The sequence below is a fragment of the Myotis daubentonii genome, chromosome 14 (assembly GCF_963259705.1).
Source record: "Myotis daubentonii chromosome 14, mMyoDau2.1, whole genome shotgun sequence".
Classification (NCBI taxonomy): domain Eukaryota; kingdom Metazoa; phylum Chordata; class Mammalia; order Chiroptera; family Vespertilionidae; genus Myotis; species Myotis daubentonii.
Genome location: NC_081853.1, coordinates 38,769,328 through 38,787,578, shown reverse-complemented (window position 1 = coordinate 38,787,578; position 18,251 = coordinate 38,769,328). Strand labels below are relative to the sequence as shown.

At 38.0% G+C, this 18,251-nt stretch overlaps 1 protein-coding gene across 2 annotated transcripts; it reads left to right on the top strand.

Moving 5' to 3' along the window:
- The first annotated feature begins 554 nt into the window (after window positions 1-554).
- On the top strand, window positions 555-16,723 carry SGO1 (shugoshin 1). 2 transcript variants are annotated; one of them, XM_059664068.1, is made up of 8 exons: window positions 555-713; window positions 2,360-2,508; window positions 2,590-2,786; window positions 6,514-6,590; window positions 8,764-8,822; window positions 9,943-10,746; window positions 14,222-14,411; window positions 14,632-16,723. In XM_059664068.1, exons 2-8 carry the CDS (start codon window positions 2,367-2,369, stop codon window positions 14,738-14,740), a joined length of 1,578 nt encoding a protein of 525 aa, XP_059520051.1. In that variant the 5' UTR covers window positions 555-713; window positions 2,360-2,366; the 3' UTR covers window positions 14,741-16,723. The 2 variants fall into 2 exon arrangements, with proteins under 2 accessions (XP_059520051.1, XP_059520049.1); XM_059664066.1 differs by having other exon boundaries at window positions 555-722.
- The last annotated feature ends 1,528 nt before the right edge of the window (window positions 16,724-18,251 follow it).

The window sequence follows — 18,251 nt, the reverse complement described above, 5'->3', positions numbered from 1 at the left end:
ATTCCCCAGACTCCCCGGTGGGGAACTGGATGGATGCTGGTGCCATTTCCTGCCGGTTAAAGAGCCACAGGTAGCCGGGTTAAGAGAAAGAACCCGCAGCCGAATATCTCAGGTATTTGCAACTTCCCCAATAAGATCCTGTGAATCCAAATGTGCTCCCTACTGTTCTTCCTAAAAGCTGCCTCGGTGCAGCAGTTCGACTGCCTGGGCGGGCAACCAAACAAGGAGCTTCTTCTCGCAAGAGGGAACCCTAGAGCACAGCCGCGAAGATGGGACGCCGCAAAACTAAAGTTAAAACAGGAAGCTTCTGAGCCCTAAAATACCCACCCTTCAAAGGACTGGGAGCGGCTCCACCCCCAGAAGCCAACAACTCAGAGCGCAAAAGTGCCGGCAGGTCCACCCGCTTGACAGCCGGCTCCGCCCTCCCGGGACTCGGGCGAAGAGTGCCCGGATGTGGATACTTGACGACAGTGCGTCACGTGAGGACGCCCGAGGGGGCGGGGCTCTGCCTGCGTCGACGAATGCGCCGCCGCCTCACGTGACCGCCACCCAGCCAGCCAATGGGCGAGAGCGGAGGCGAATTTCGAATGTGGCTGCGGTAGTCGGCGGGTGACGGGAGACGGGGCTGGCGGTCCGGGGGCTCGGTGCACGCTCCGCCGGGTGCTGTCGCGGAGCCTGGGGATGTGAGGAGGAAGACAGACGCGGCAGAGGTGGTGGCCAAGGTACGGCTGCGGGCGCGCCGGTGGGAGGCGGGTCTCCTGGCCCTTTTCCGGCAGCGCGCCCGCCCCCCCCACCCCCCACCCCCGCTCGCGGGCTTTCCGGAAGCCCCTCGGAGAAAGGGGAGGCCGCACAGCGTTCGGATGGGGATCGGAGGCGTCGTAACCCCGATTCCTCTTCCCGCTGGGTCTCTCTGCCGTTCTAAGTTCGGCGTCCAAAAACGGAGGCTGCGGAGTCGGACTCACCGGGTGCCTTTGTCCTGGCCACCCGACCCGCGCTTCCCGAGGATCCAGTTTTCTCTTCTGTGGAATAAACGGGGTCCGGAACCTCCTGCCCCGTAGAATTGTGTGAATTAGGCGATGTGTTAATAAGACACTTACGATCGTTCAAAGCCATGCTCGGCGTAAAACACAGAGCCTGGCGGCTGTGTTTTGTGCTTTTGCTTGGCCGGTTCCCCCGGAGAAGCCGGCCTGACAGTGTCCCGGTGCCCTGCCTGGGCGGCTGGAATGATGGAGGAATTGGGATGCAGGTCAAATATTCTGCGTCCTTTTCAATCCAGAGCGCGACTGTCATCCCGCGCAGTGACTTGTTTTCATTCATTCTCTCCACCACGCTCCCTGCTGTGCCATCATCGGCCTAGACAGGAAATGAAACTGACACGGCAATGTTGTATGATTTTAAGTTGACTACGTGTGATAACTACATTTGGGGGGGGGGGGTGTTAAGATAACACTTGGTTTTTAAAATACCTTCACTAAACTAACTTGGTCCATTACTTAATTGTATATAGTGCTGCATAGTTTAACTATAAACCTCAGATCACTTTGACTTTAGTGAGAGTGTATGCATGTCTAAACTAATATTGAGTTAAAAGAACGTGGAAGAGAAAGAATTAATCAAGCGACCTAATCGGATAAACAATAGAGAAAAACTGGAAAACAAAGCCCAGATATCCGATTGCCTCTCATCTAATGCTGTAAGCCGAATAAACACTAAAAGTTGGTCATAGGTATTGCCTGTAGGAGACATAAGTAATAATGACATCAAAATATAATATTAAGCCCTAACCGATTTGGCTCAGTGGATAGAGCGTCGGCCTGCGGACTGAAAGGTCCCAGGTTCAATTCCGGTCAAAGGCATGTACCTTGGTTGCAGGCACATTCCCCAGTAGGGGCTGTGCAGGAGGCAGCTGATCCATGTTTCTCTCTCATCGATGTTTCTAACTCTCTATCCCTCTCTCTTCCTCTCTAAAAGATCAATTATGTGTGTGTATATATATATATATATATATATATATATATATATATATAATATTAAGCATTTCCAATAGTGCCTACTATATGGTAAGCCCCCAATGAGTATTTGTTAAAGAATAAAGTGGCATATTACACTCTTTGGGTTGGAAATTCATATTAAACCTTCCCTATAAAGTACTTGAAGAGGATAATATGCCAAAAATATCAACAAGATTTAAAAGCTGCAAAATCTAGGTTATTACCAGGTTAGCTATGTACTTTGAGCTAATTTTTCAGTTACTAAATCTCTGTTTAATGATTCTTTATGAACAGCCTCTGTTTTCACGCTTGCTTTATATTTGATATTTTTTAAAAGTAAAATATTTTTTATTGTTTTAAATTCCTAGGCAGAAGATGGCCAAGGAAAGGAACCTCAAAAAGTCCTTTCAAGAAAGTCTTGAAGAAATAAAGAAACGAATGAAAGAGAAAAGGAATAAAAACTTGGCAGAGATTGGCAAACGAAAGTCTTTTGTAGTTGCACCATGCCAAATAATCAGTAAGATTGTCATGCTGTTCTTTTGCATCACCTTTTAAGTTTAAATTTAATAACTAATAAAAAAAATTTATCCTCTTTTAGCCAACACTTCTACACTGCTAAAAAACTACCAAGACAACAACAAAATGTTAGTTTTAGCTTTGGAAAATGAAAAATCCAAAGTGAGAGAAGCCCAAGACATCATCCTACAGCTGAGAAAAGAATGTTACTTCCTCACATACCAGTTATATGCATTGAAAGAAAAACTTACTTCACAACAAACAGAAGAACCTGCTCAGGTATTTTCATTACAAAAGTTCTTAGGGGGAAAAAATGGTAAAGCTATGAATTAGTAGTTTAAGTCACTTATGCTAGTTTAATTAATTACTGATAACTGTAAATCAGTACTGTAAATCTTAGCTTTTTTATGTAGTTTTGCTACATCTAGTGGGGTTTTATAAAAACTGTTAATTTGGGTTTGGGGAGCATTTATGTGCTTCTAGAGAATCATTTTTATCTACTAGGTGGCTAAATAAAGAAGATTATTCATTAATTCCCAAACAAGAAATATCCTGAACATTTTTCTGTCCACATTTTTAATTGGATTCTGTTTGTATCCAAGGTTCTATAAAAGGATAAGCCAGACTATAACCGACATGGAAAAAGCTTGGTTTAGAATATTCTTTGTGTCTCATTGAAGGTTAATCCTGAGAAGAGTAATGATGAGCCAGTTTCTTCTTTTTCCCAGAAGCCACTGCCAGGGAAATGCATGGGGCAGAGAAAGAGAAAAGCAGTGTTGAGTTTCTAGTGTTAACAATTACATTCTTCCCTGGTGGCCGTTTGATTGCTATACCAGTGAAGACAGTTGTGTTAGCAGACCAGAGAAGAAAGCCAGACCATAGTGATTAGAGTAGGGACATGGACCTGAGAAAGGAATTAAAGTCACCTCTCTGTTGACGAGAGTCAGTGCAAGAGTTCTTGCTTCCCTGCAGATAAGGTGGTTCCACATTTTTTCTATGTGTGATATATAGAATGTATGTGTATATTATATTCCTATCCAGTGTAGTAGAGAATTTTCCTTATAAAGGTAAAATATGATTTCTTTACCTTTATGTGAGGTTGGATTATTTAATTAAAATTTTTTTCCTTCAAAAATGCATCTTTTCTAATTTTTTTCTGTCAAATAGTGAGGAAGAAATTTCTTCCAATGACATTTGAATCTTCCTCTTCCCTTTCCAAAGTTTTTGCTAAAATCACATATAGAATAGTACAAAATAAGTAGCTATGAGATAATCACAATTTATTAAAACATACTGTTAGTTGCAGGGTGAACATGTTCTTAGCACTTAAAACATCAGAGTTTGTTTTCTGCCATATACTGGTTGCATATGTCACTCGTTCTCAACCATCACTCTACACTCATGCCTCCATGCTTAGCAAGTCCTTTTAACAGTGATGAAGAAGCTTAAAATGCTTTAATACGATGCTTTAATTAACCAGAAATTAATTTCTAATAGCCTTTTGTTCCCTACATCTTATGATGGATCTTTTTAATAATTTGCTTTTGAATTTTATCACTCTGTAGGTAAATATTCTTATTCAGTAATAAACTGGTTTAGAACATTAACTATTTTGATAACAAATTTAAAACTTTTAACAGGATTAAATTTCTAGTTTTGTCTCTGATAAACAGTTTTAACCTATTCATTATAACGTTAGCATATTATATGTGCATCACATTTCAAAAAACAACTGACTGAATTAGAATGACTTCTAAGGTATCAAACTGGAACTCTCATTTTCCGATACAAGTCTACAAATCTGCCTGTATCTATTCTCATGTTCTCCATCTTCCCTCTTGTTGCAGGGACAAGTGTCGCTGCTCCCATCAGAGTCCAAGCCCTCCGCTTGTACATCAGTTCTCTTCTTCTCATCTCCCCTAGGACTTTACTCCTGAAAGTTTGAACTCTTTTCCAACATTTATCTCCCTCTCTGCTGAATCATTCTAGCTATCATACAAATGTGCCTTAGAATCTCTTACGTTCAAAGGAAAAGAAAATAAATGAAACCTCTCCTGATCTCATCTCTATCTGCTTATTTCTCTACTCCCATTCACAGCAGAACTTTTCCAAAGAGAACAGAGCACTTAATGTCTTCACTTCCTCAGCTTCCATTTCCTTTTTTTTTTAAGTGATCTTAGCCATTTTTTTTTTATTTATTCATTTATTTATTTATTTATTTGAGAGAGAGAGAGAGAGAAACATCAATTTGTTGTTCCACGTATTTATGCACTGGTTGGGTAATGAGTTGGTTAGCACATCATCCCAATGCACCAAGGTTTTGGGTTCCATCCCTAGTGAGGGCACATAAAAGACGCAACCAATGAATGCTTCCATTTACTTTTGAACTCACTCTTATCTGGCATCTAATTATGTCATTCTATTGTCATTGTGTTGAGGTTACTAAAACCTCCATGTTGCCAAAATCAGAAGTCACTTTTTCTTCGTGACCTTGAAGTAACATACAAACAGGGATTACACTTTGCTAGAAATACTCTGATCTCTTAGCTTTCTTACCATCATATTCTCCTAGTTTTCTTTCTACCTTTCTAACTGTTCCATGTCAGTCTCTTTTACTGGCTTCTTCTAAATGTCAGTTGATCTCGACCCATCTTAATACTCCCATAGCTTTAAAATACTGCCTATCTGCTAATAACTTACAAATTTGTAGCTCAAGACCTACACATACACAGCACAACTATTTGACATAGCCACTTAAATATTTATAAACGATTTCAAACATATTCTGTAGGGAACAAAACTCTACTTCCGACCCTACCAAAGATATTGTGTACTTCGACCTCCCTCCGTAAGTCACGCATCTCAATAAAACAACCTTCCCCATTTGTTCAACTCAAAACCTTCCACTTGGCTTTACCGCCATAGCCACAGAATTCCAGTCCTAGCTAATATCATGTCTTGTTTCGTTTACTATGATGACTTCCTAACTCCTTGGCCCTTTTCAATCCATGTTTCACAGTGGCCAGACTGATGTTTTTGTTGTCGTTGTTAATCCTCACTCGAGGCTATTTTTTCCATTGATTTTTATAGAGAGGAAGGGAGGGAGAGAGAGAGAAACATTGATGTGAGAGAATGCCCTGACCAGGTCCTGGGATCGAGCCTTAACTGAAATTGAACCTGAAATCCTTCAGTCCTCTGGCCAGTGCTTTACCACTGAGCCAAACCAACTAGGGTCAGACTGATCTTTTTAAAATTGGGTCATTTGTACTTCCCTGCTTAATATTTAAGTGACTTTCCATCACATATAAACTAAGATTTAAACTCATGGTTCTCAGAGCCCTACATTATCTAGCCAATGGCTTTTTTCTAAACACACAAGGTTTTTTTGTATATCATGACCTTTGTATTTGCTGTTTCCATGGCTTTCTCTTCCCCCAGCTCTTTCAGTGGCTGGCTCCTTTGCATTCTTCAGATTTCAGATGAAAATCACCCTATCTAAAAGAGCCCTTCACCTCAATTACTTTCTGTCACTTCACTATTTCCTTTGTAGCATTTAATACACTGAAATTATTTATATATCTGTCTTTTAAAAAAAAAATGTCCCTACACTAGAATGCAAGTTTTAAGAAGGTAGAACTAAAAAAATGTTTAGACCCATTTTCTGGAACAGTGCCTGGCACCATGATAGACTATCAATAAGTGTTTGTTGTTATTTTTTTAATTATATTTGTATTGATTTCAGAGAGGAAGGGAGAGAGAGATAGAAACATCAGTGAAAATCATTGATTGGCTGCCTCCTGCACGCCCCCTACTGGGGATCAAGCCCGCAATCAGGGCATGTGCTGTTGACCAGAATCAAACCTGGGACCCTTCAGTTCGCAGGCTGACGCTCTATGCACTGAGCCAAACCAGCTAGGGCAATGAGTGTTTATTTTTTAATAAATTAATGTTTTGGGATGAATATTTCAGTTTTACTAATGTTTTCTTTCTTTTAATACATTCACAGAACCATGAAGTAAGTTCTTCTGGAATGAACTCCAATGATGACAACAACTCTGGGGATTTATTTGTGAAGGAGTTACCGTTAGTATCAAATTCATTGTTATGCTTATTGATATCAGAGGAGATGTAATTCTGTGATCCATTTATGGAAGGATATTTGCATCATATTGAGCCCTATTTTGAGCCTCACGTTCTCTCTACTGAGCATATAGTTAAGAAAACTTGATGTGTTAAAATTCCGTTATAAATAGCCAAACCAAATCTTTCTTGTAGTTACTTTTTTGATGTCTAAGAATAAGAAGCTTTTCTAGAATTTTTAAATTATTCCCTTCAGTTGTATTTTTCTTATGCCAAGTTTTTATTCTAAGAAGGATTGGTTATTCAAATGATGGTATTTTGCTAGTACTACAGATAAGTCTGTTTTAGAAAAGAAATATAATAAAACATATTTAATACCCCTGTCACATTGCCTTGCTAAACCAACTTATTCCTTAATACAATCAGATCCCATATACCCTCTTGTCCTTCTCTTGGATCAAGTATACTTTGTTTATGAATTATTGCTATATAATTACATACAGTAAAATGCACAGTTGGTAATTATACAGTTCAATGAGTTTGACTAATGTATAGTCAAACCAAGATCTCAGTTAAGATATAGCCCTAGCTGGTTTGACTCAGTGGCTAGAGTGTCGGCCTGCGGACCAACAGGTCTCAGGTTCGATTCCGGTCAAGAGCATGTACCTTGGTTGCAGGATCCTCCCTGGCCCAGGCCCTGGTTGGGGCTCATGCAAGAGGCAACCAATCAATGTGTTTCTCTCACATTGATATTTTTCTCTGTCTTTCCCTCTCTCTTCTACTCTCTCTCTAAAAGTCAGTAAAAATATCCTCAGGTGAGGATTATAAAAAGAAAAAACAAGATATAGAGCATGGCCATAACTCGAGCCTGAAGTTTCTCAGTCTTAACACTATTGACTTTGGGCCAGGTCATTCTTTGTTTTAGAAAGCTGTCCTAAGCATTCTGGGTATTTGGCAACATCAAGTGGGAACTACTGCCATAAGCCATTTATTTCCTCATATCCCTTTTGAGTCTGTGCCCCAGTCCTCATAGAGATAATCACTAATACGATTTCTATCCCCATATTAATTTTAATAATTAATTCTAACACTGCTGAACGTTAACATCTGACAAAATATTTATGTAATGGGCAAAAAGTAAAATGAGATAATTGGGTCTTTCTAAGATTTTTTAAATTGTTATTAGTTTGTTACCATGACTCTGTTGCCTAAACCTGTATTTAAATTTTGATGTCTAGAGGTGAAAAAATTATCTACAGTAAATAAAAAGCAAAGTTATAATTAAAATGAAACAGCCAATAATAGTATTAGAGCATAGAGAAAATTCTTTTTCCATGCACCAAAGAGGGACAGGATTTTTTATTTTTTTAATGAACAGTGTTAACTTCAGAGTAGTCAGTAGTTAAGCATCATAAAAGCCAGTACTACCAAAAAACTCAGCTAATGATAAAGCAAGCTCCTAAAGAGTGGAATAATCACACCGCATTACTCTGGTATATTTTATGTCAATTCCGATTGGCTGTTTCTCCAGTTAAATGAAATTATGAGTTATGTCATGTTTTAAGAAAGAACTGTCCAATTTGATATATTAGTTGATCCAGTAAGAATTGAATGTCAGGCCAAAACCGGTTTGGCTCAGTGGATAGAGCGTCGGCCTGCGGACTGAAGGGTCCCAGGTTCGATTCCGGTCAAGGGCATGTACCTGGGTTGCGGGCACAAATATATTTTAAAAAAAAAGAATTGAATGTCAGTCTTTTTTTTTTTTTTTAAATATATTTCATTGATTCTTTACAGAGAGGAAGGGAGAGAGATAGAGAGTTAGAAACATCGATGAGAGAGAAACATCGATCAGCTGCCTCCTGCACATCTCCCACTGGGATTGTGCCCGCAACCCAGGTACATGCCCTTGACCGGAATCGAACCTGGGACTCTTCAGTCCGCAGGCCGACGCTCTATCCGCTGAGCCAAACCGGCTTTGGCTGAATGTCAGTCTTAACAACAAATCGGCCTCCATGTAATCAGTACAAATGTTGTTTGGTTTCCTTTGATGTAGAATAGATGTACAGACTTAGAATGAAATTATGAAATATAATATTTTACTTTCAAGAAAAATCTTAAATTTATTTTTATTTCATAATTGTTAATTAAATTTCTATTTTTCAATGGTATTTCTAAGGCAAGCTCCTCTTCAGGAAAATCACCTTCCAGAACAAGGGGAATCGTTCCAAATAGAAGGTAATTCAAGTGAAAATCTGAAAATATGATGTGAAGGGTAAGATGAGGTCTTTGAAAAAAAGTAACAATTAAATTTCTCTAATTTTCCTTTTTAACTTTTTAATCTTTTCGCCTGATATTCTTGTACTTAAAGCATACCTGTTTATTTTACAAAGAATAATAAGAGTTTTAAAGTATATCCATTTATTTTGCCAAATCTATAATTAGAAACCTTAGCTATAACTGTGGCTGCAATTTCCTGAACCTGACAACATATTAAGATCTGTGTTAGGCATTTTACATATATTATCTCAATTAACGCTCACAACAACCTTGCAATATAGGTACACTCAGTCCCATATTATATAGACTCAAAGAAGTAACCCAGATGGTAAGAATCAAGCTTTAAACTCAAAGCTAACCTCCAAAGCCATGCCCTTCTTTCTACTTTTAAATCATTGTGTCCCTATTCTCAAATATCAATCCTCTACTTAACTAAGCTCTAAAGAAGGGAAAGCATTTGAATAAGCAGCTCCAAATTTTCCCACTTTAAAATGCAGATTATATTTCCTACCTGAAATGCTTTCCAGTTATTCCAATTTTTCTCATTTTTCAAATAACAACTTAGTTTCACTTTCCTTGTGTATTTGTCCTACTTTGGAATATGAGATTCCTTTTCTCTCAATCCTATACACATAGATACATGTAAACTACTAGTTATTCTTTAAATGAGGGGCACATAAAACCCCAAGTTAGAATATTTTTGAATATTATATAAGATTCTTCCACAGGTGATATATAAGGTATCAATTGATCACTGCCAAATAACCAGATGGTAATATTAATTTCTCTACATTTTTATTTACTTACTAGAGGCCCGATGCACGAAATTCGTGCAAGGGGCTTGGCCCTCGCAGCCCCAGCTTCATTCAGAAGGATGTCCAGAAGGTCGTCCAGAAGGTCATTCGGCTGTCCCGTCTAATTAGCATGTTACGCTTTTTTATTATAGATAGATAGTAAATGTGGAGAAACTACAGAATGACTTCACTTATTCCATTTTTAACTTTGACTTCTAAGATCCTTGAAATTAAAATTTCCATAAAGTAAAACTATTTTTCTCATTTGTTTTTTAAATTCTCAGAGCAAATGCCTACTATTCCTCAAGACAGTCTGGGATTTGATTTGGATTCAGGTGAAGATACATCTACTGATAATATCTTACCTAGAACTGTATCTCTCCGTCGCAACTTAAAGAAACATTTTAACAATTTAGGCCAATTCAACACCTTGGATAATTTTGAAATCAGTCATATGTCAGAGCAGTCTTCTGGGTTGGAAACAATTAGATTTGTAGACCCACTAGTAAACATGCACATAACTGAAAATGTAGAACAAAATATTTATCAGTGGAACAAGGATCAAATTAACATATCACCAAAGCTGACTCACCTTGGAGGATCTGCTAAAAGAAAAGAAAATATTTTAGAGTATAAATCTGAGCAAACTAAAAATAAACAAAGAAGAAAAAGAGGAGAGAAAAGAAAAGCTAACAGAAGGAGAAAATCAATATATGTATGTAAGTATAAAGGAATCACAAGTAAAAATAGAAAACCTGTTTCCAAAAAAAAGGTGGATGATTTTATCACTTCCAATGATGCTTACAATTTTAATTTGGAAGAAGGTGTTCATCCTTCTCCTTTCCGACAAAAAATGAGCAATGATTCTAAAAAAGAGGAAGATGCCAATGTATCCGAAGTGAGCAGCTATGAATCAAGTAGTTCAGAAGAGGATTCTGATGACCTCTATTTGCCCACTTGCAAGGACAGTCCAAGTTTCACCAGCCAATCAGATAGGAGCCCAGCCACCAGGCCTCGATCTACAAGAGCACTACGATGTAGGGATGAAAAAGAGATGGAGAGTTCTCAGCCAACAAAAACTCCTACCAGTAAGTGATCTACTTGTTTGCCTGCATTTTTAATGTTTATGATAAATGATCACTCCTGATGCTTATATACTATACTTACCATCTGTTTCTCTGGGGGAGGTTAGAGACTTGCCATCTGTCTCTTTGGGAGAAATTAACAGTCTGATTAAATAATGGAGGGTCTAGGGGTGGAAATCACAGTACTATTGCTCTGAACTGCTTTAAGGTAATTTAGGTTCTCTTTAAGAACAAATATGGGGGGAAGTAGAAGAGGTTAAAATGGGGAATAAATGGTGACCAAAGGAGACTTGACTTTGGGTGGTGAACACACAATATACAAATGATGTATCGTAAAATTATACACTTGAAACCTGTATAATTTTATTAACCAATGTCACCCCAATAAAGTCAATAAAAATTTTAAATTAAAAGAACAAATACTACTTGTTGTGGAGGAAGCATTTCTACTTTTAGTAAATGAAGCTTTTCAAAGCAAGGAAAAACTTTTTGTGGAGTTAGGTTGAATTAAAACATCTTTCATAAACTCTCCTGAAACACCCCTTAAAATGAAATCAACTTAAATCCAGGACCTGTCATTTTAATTGCTTTGCTTTATATTCGATTTGACAGGAACTATGATTTTAAATAATTTTCTAGTTAGTGAATGTGGCCTAATAAGACTAAAAAACTCTTTCCTCAATTGATGGGCTTAGTATTCTTTTGTAAGATACTTGTAAGACATCTAAAAACTGGCTTAGGCCCTAACCGGTTTGGCTCAGTGGATAGAGCATTAGCCTGCGGACTGAGGGGTCCCAGTTTCAATTCTGGTCAAGGGCATGTACCTTGGTTGTGGGCACATCCCCAGTAGGGGGTGTGCAGGAGGCAGCTGATTGATGTTTCTCTCTCATTGATGTTTATAACTCTCTACCCATATCCCTTCCTCTCTGTAAAAAAAATCAATAAAATATTAAAACATTAAGAAAAAAACTGGCTTAGAAGATCTTGCCTTTGTTAGATCAAAAGTCAGCATGATTCAGAGGTTGAGGATATAGCCTGCACCTGCCCACAAAGATTCTCATCTGGGAATTTAATTAGTTTGGAAAAAATAACATACACAGTCAGGTTTTATCATTCTCAAAATTGATCCTAAGAACAACTCTGTGAAGTAAAGGTGTAATCATGCTTGCTTGTTTGTAAGGAAACTAAAGCCTAAAAGACTTTCCAAGGCCAACCAGTTAGGTGGGATAGCTTACAAATATCTTTTTTAAAAATATGCTATGACTAGAGGCCCAGTGCACAAATTCGTGCATAGGTGGGGTCCCTCTGGGTGGCCTGCAGGGATCAGGCCGAAACCCACAGTCCAACGCCGCCTTCAGCTCCTACCTGTTGCTCCCACTCATCCCAGCCCCACTGTACCTGCCGCGGGCTTGCGCCCAATCAGTCCCGATCAGGAGAGGCTGGCGCTGCCACAGCAGTGCTCACCAGCCATGAGCCCTGTGTCTGGCGCCCTCCCAAGGGGAGTGACCTGCAGAATCGGGCTGAAATCGGCTCTCCGACATCCCAAAGGGTTCCAGATTGCGAGAGGGCACAGGCCAGGCTGAGGGACCCCACCAGTGCATGATCGAGCTGGGGAGGGACTGCAGGAGGGCTCCAGGGCATGTCCAGCCCATCTCACTCAGTCCCAAACAGCCAGACCCCAGCAGCAAGCTAACCTACTGATCAGAGCATCTGACCCCTGGTGGTCAGTGCATGTCATAGCAACTGGTCAACCAGTTGATTGTCTGCCCCCTGGTGGTCAGTGCACGTCATAGTGAGCAGTTGAGCAGTCTTAGCATATCATTAGCATATTATGCTTTATTGGTGGTTCTGCCGTTTGGTCTATTTGCATATTACCCTTTTATTATATAGGATGATGCTAGAGTCAATCACACAATTTTGGCAAAATGTTGATAATTATTGAAGCTCGGTAACTGTTGTTTCATTATACTATTGTCTCCATCTTTGTGTACATTTGAAAATTTCCATACATTTTTAAAAGAAAACATGCACATTCTAAATAGTGTTTCTCAGGGTGTGGTCCCTGGACCTTCAGCATGAGGGTTACCTGGAAATTTCTTACAATTGCAGAATCTCAGGCGATACTCCTTAATCTTGAGTCAGAATCTGCATCTTTTTTAAAAGTTCCCTGGGAGATTTGTGTATACATTAAACTTTACAGAATACAACAGTTGATCTGATGTTTTTAACCATATTTTCCAAGTTGAAAATTAGAATAATTAGTATAGTACAGTATGCTCATGTGGGTACAAAAAAAAGAATATTTGTGCCCTAACGGGTTTGGCTCAGTGGATAGAGCGTCAGTCTGTGGACTGAAGGGTCTCAGGTTCGATTCTGGTCAAGGGCATGTATCTTGGTTGCAGGGACATCTCCAATAGGGGGTGTGCAGGAGGCAGCCGATCGATGTTTCTCTCTCATCGATGTTTCTAACTCTCTATCCCTCTCCCTTCCTCTCTATAAAAAATCAATAAAATATTTTTTTTTAAAAAAAGAAGAATATTTGAAACCCAGATAATCCTAGAGAACAGGGTTACTAAGTATAAAGTCATTTTACAGTCACAATGTAGTTAGTCATTCTCGGGAAATGATTTGCTTTTCAAAGCTATTTGAAGAGATTGTTTGTTTTGCTGTTTCCTTACTGTGTGCTAGGTATCTGTCCCCGAGTATAGATATTGTTCCAAAACAGAATAATTTGGGTACTTATGATAGGAAAAACACTGGATAACTCTTTAACCTACTAGCTTTACTAGAGGAAACTCCATTTCTCCTGGTTTACACAGAGGCTGTGATTTGGAGTTCTCGTTTACGTAAGAGAATGAGTTTAAGTGGCTTTATAAGAATATAGAAAGCCACTTGATGATAAGTTTTGGCACTGAAAGAGATAGAGGCCTTGATGACTCTAAAGAGCAAGATGTGACTAAAATGGCCCTGACCAGTGTGGTTCAGTGGCTAGAGCGTCGGCCTGTGGACTGAAGGGTCCCGGGTTCGATTCCGGGCAAGGGCATGTACCTTGGTTGTGGGCACATTCCCAGTGGGAGGTGTGCAGGAGGCAGCTGGTCGATGTTTCTCTCTTATCGATGTTTCTAACTCTTTCTCTCCCTTCCTCTCTGTAAAAAAAAATCAATAAAATATATTAAAAAAAGATGTGACTAAAATGAAATTCCATAGTTAATTTTCAAGAATTTTAACTTTTAGTAAACTATCGTATCAGTTTTTCATATCTACAATACTTAGCATTTCAATGTCATCTGGGATGAAAACCTGATAAACAGGTTTAAAAATCTGTATTAGAAAATGCTGGATTCTGTATATATTTCAGATATGTAATTGCATACAATTTTATTTCCTATGGGGGGTGTGTGTGTGTGTGTGTGTGTGTGTGTGTGTTTTGTTTTGTTGGGTTTTTTGGACTCATATTCAGTAAAAGTTGTTTTTGTAGGTGCAGTACCTGAAACTCACCAGTCACCTCGTTTTAGCCTGAAGGATATCACCAATGTCCCCTTGTATACTGAAGTGAAAATTAGAAAACTTTCTCTTTCTCCACAACAGAAGAAAGAGAGCCCAGGAGGGTCTCTGCCTAAGCGTAGGTGCACAGTCAGTGTGAATTATAAGGAACCCACACTCGCTTCGTAAGTATTTAATGTGTGGGAACTCACTTTTAATGATACAGTTGGGGGACGGGGGGAATAAGGTAATGGAGCTTTGTACAAGAGTGAATCTTACTTGATATATAAAATTTTGATTAAAAAAACTGAAATGGGAATATTAACACTGGCCTATTTTACAGTAACTTTATCCTAAATAGTAAGTCAGTATTGGGGTGCTAAAGAGCTCTTTTTATCTTTATAGGAAACTAAGAAGAGGAGACCCTTTTACAGATTTGTGTTTCTTGAATTCACCTGTTTTTAAGCAAAAAAAGGATTCCAGACGCAGTTCTAAAAAGAAAAAAAAAGTATGAAGCAAATACAGTAAAGCATTTGTTGGACATGGTTTAAATACATCCCAAAGAGAATAGAAAAAATAAATAAGTAAATTCATCCCGCAGCCCTTTCTATTGCTCCAAGATAGAATCTCTAAGATAGCACACAAGTGGGGTGGACTGTGCCATAGAATATTCTCTCGATGGGACTTTAGATCACAAATGTTTTTTAAAAACTATACTTCAAATGTGATCTTTTTGCTTAAGCCTTTAATAGATTTGGTTTATTTTTTTATTTTAAATATAAACAACTGGACTGAAGCACTATTAAGTTAGATTTCTTACACTGCCTAACACCCATAATTTTAGTCAAAATGTACCTTATGCCAACATTTTGGGAATTAATGATTATTCAAATAACATATTGTAATTAGAAGCTTCTGGCCCTTTTACTTTTCCCTTTAGTGGGGATTACGAGAATGACTTTTGAAAACAGGCTGAGGATCTTTTGAAACTCCTTATATAATATTTGAATAAAGTAAATTCTTGATATTCACAGTAGGGTATACTCTATTGTTTGTGTCTCCCTTATACCATTGTTGTATTTAATTTTTCAGATAAAATGTGCATGAGTTCATCACATTAATTTAAAGTAGAAAGAAGTGCATGGCTTTGGAGAAAATTGATATTAGAGTGAGGGACTAGTTAAGTAACTAATTGAACCCCAAGCTAAGCTCTGGATATATATTGTTCAAAGTGATACCTCAACAAAATCACAAATTATTATGTCATGGACTGTCAGGATAGTTACTTATTTAGTCAACTCATATGTTAAATGACTGAATGCCAAGGATTTATTTGTATTTTTGATTAACCAATGATAGGGAATTAGTTCAGTTCTGAAAGTTTGAAGCCACTGCTTGTATATACCTCTTTAAACTTTAAAGTACTGTAGATTATCGATTTTTAAAGAGCAATAAAATTTATATAATATAGTGTTTGTATTTTTCTTATTTGTAAGATATTTTTCTTTTTTTGGCGGGGGGGGGGGGCGGGATCCTCACCCAAGGATATTTTTCTATTGATTTTTAGAGAGAGTGCAAGGGAGAGGGAGAGACAGAGAAACATCGATGTGAGAGAGACACATCAATTGGTTGCCTCCTGTATGTGCCCTGACCGGGGCCAGCAATCAAGCCTGCAACTGAGGTACATGCCCTAGACCAGAATCGATCCCAGGACCCTTCAGTTCTATCCACTGAGCCAAACCGGCTAGGGCTGTTTTTCTTCTTTAAATATCAGAGTATGCCTGTGGTCATCTTACTTTCTAGCTTCACTGTTCTCATCCTTCTTGAACACTTCTCTTCCTACTTAAGTTTTTTTCTATAGTCACTACCATGAAACTCTTAGCTCCCCCACCATACTCTCAACATTTCTCTCAACTTTTCATTGTGGAATCCCAACTTTTCATTGTGGAATGATCAACGAATTCTATTTTAGTGGAGGATTCTTCCAATCCTGACCGCCAGTTTTCTTGACTATCTCCATACCTCCCTGCATTCTGTATCAGGCACACCCCAAATCTTTCCATCAGCCAAAATTCTTTTATTTCTGACCTCCAAAGCCATGCGCTTCTTTCTACTTTTAATGTCCCTGTTCTCAGATACCAGTCCTCACTGATTTGTATGTCCTACTTTCCCATCACAATCTCTTCCCCCCCTTTATTTGTTCAACCAGTCCCCTTACACCTGTTCTTTAAGTTCATAAAAACTCTTGAATGGCTGTCTAATGTAATTAAGATTAAATCCAACTTAAAATTAATTTTCAATCATAGTAGCCACATTTCAAATGCTCAGTAGCCACTTATTGGGGACAATGCAGACAGAATAGTTCCATCTCCACAGAAAGTTCTATAGGACAATGCTGCTCTGGGCCAGCAGTGGGCAAACTACAGCCTTTGGACCAAATACAGCCCTCTGCCCGCTTTTGTATGATCTGCAAGCTAAAAAATGTCTTGTTTTTAAATGGTTGAAAAGAAAATGAAATCCTGGCTATTGATTTGGTGGTAAAAACACTAAATTTGAACCCAATAAAGCACTTACATAAAATCTTTGATTTCACTTTTTTGCCTACAACCTAAAATATTTATTTTCCAGCCCTTTACCGAGAACATTTGCCAACTCCTGCTCTAGATATTTATTGCCTTTACTTTGGTAGATTGTTCTCTGTTGACATTTTCTGATCTAGTTTTGATCCTTCATCTTCAAAATCATTATTCCAAATTTGGTGTTTCTGTTCTTTTAATATTTCTGCATTCTTGATGTAATGTTTATCCATAGACTGTTAAGGATTGTTTTAACATTTTACATGAATGTTATATTGTATATACCTCTTTGCAACTGACTTGTAACTTAACTGTGAGATTTATCCATGTTGGCAAATGTAGGTTATTTTCATTGTTGTACAGTATTTTGTTATATAAATCAGACATTCTTCTTTTGAGATATAATTTGCTTCCACTTTTTCATTACTACAAATTATTGCTTCAGTGAATATTCTACATCCTTGTACACATGTTAAGTTTCCATGGAGTTGATTATCTAGAAGTGGCTCTGCTCTCTAAAGTGGTTGTACCCATTCTCCTGACACCGGAAGTGTATCACTCTCCTAATAGCTTAAGTTTCCAGTTTCCCCATCACTATCACTTGGTGTTACTGAACATTAAAAAATTAGCCAGACAATAAATGTGAAACGGTTTATGTTTTAATTACTTAAAAGATTTTATTTTGAGAATTCATGTGTTTATTGGTCATTCTCATTCTTTCTATGAATTGCTTATGTCTTTGGCCCACTTTTCTACTAGAATATCTTTTCTAGTACAGTTTCTTTATATATTCTAGCATTCTTTGTCTTTATTTACATGGGTTACTCCAGTTACTGGTTTATAATTTTCTTGTAATTTTTTTTTTCTGGCTTTAGATTTAGGATATTTAGATTATTATACTAGCCTCATAACATGTTTTCTGAAAATAACCTATTTTCTGTGTTTGTGTAGGATACTTTTTCCTTAAATATTCAACAAATTAGTGAAGCCATTTGTGCTTTGAGTTTTGTTTGAAAAAAAAGGTTTTTCATTATAAATTTAGTTTAATTAATACGGGGATGTTTAGGTTTTATATTTCTTCTTTAGTCAGTTTTGCTAATCTGTCACACAAGGTATTATTCATTTCATCTAATTATCAAATGAGTTGGCATGTTGTTGTTTATCCCCTTATCCTTTTAATATCTTATATACAAGAGCTCCAGTTATGTCCTCTCTCATTCCTGATACATACTGGTAATTTGTACTTTCTCTTCTTTCTTGATAAGCCTAGCTAGAAGTTTATCTATTTTAAAGAACTGGTAATTACAGTGAGTTAACTTTCTGTTCATTCATTTCCTATTTCATTGATTTGTACTCCTTCATATTCTTCCTTCTACTTTGGGTTTAATTTGCTGTTTCTCTACTTTTTTAAGGTAGGCTGAATTCAGACCTCTCTTATTTTAATGAGTA

Excerpts from the sequence above, each read along its gene's own strand:
- SGO1 (XM_059664068.1), top strand. The coding sequence starts at position 2,367 with ATGGCCAAGGAAAGGAACCTCAAAAAGTCCTTTCAAGAAAGTCTTGAA. Across the intron at positions 2,509-2,589 it reads TGCACCATGCCAAATAATCA|CCAACACTTCTACACTGCTA; the intron begins GTAAGATTGTCA and ends ATCCTCTTTTAG. Across the intron at positions 10,747-14,221 it reads GCCAACAAAAACTCCTACCA|GTGCAGTACCTGAAACTCAC; the intron begins GTAAGTGATCTA and ends TTGTTTTTGTAG.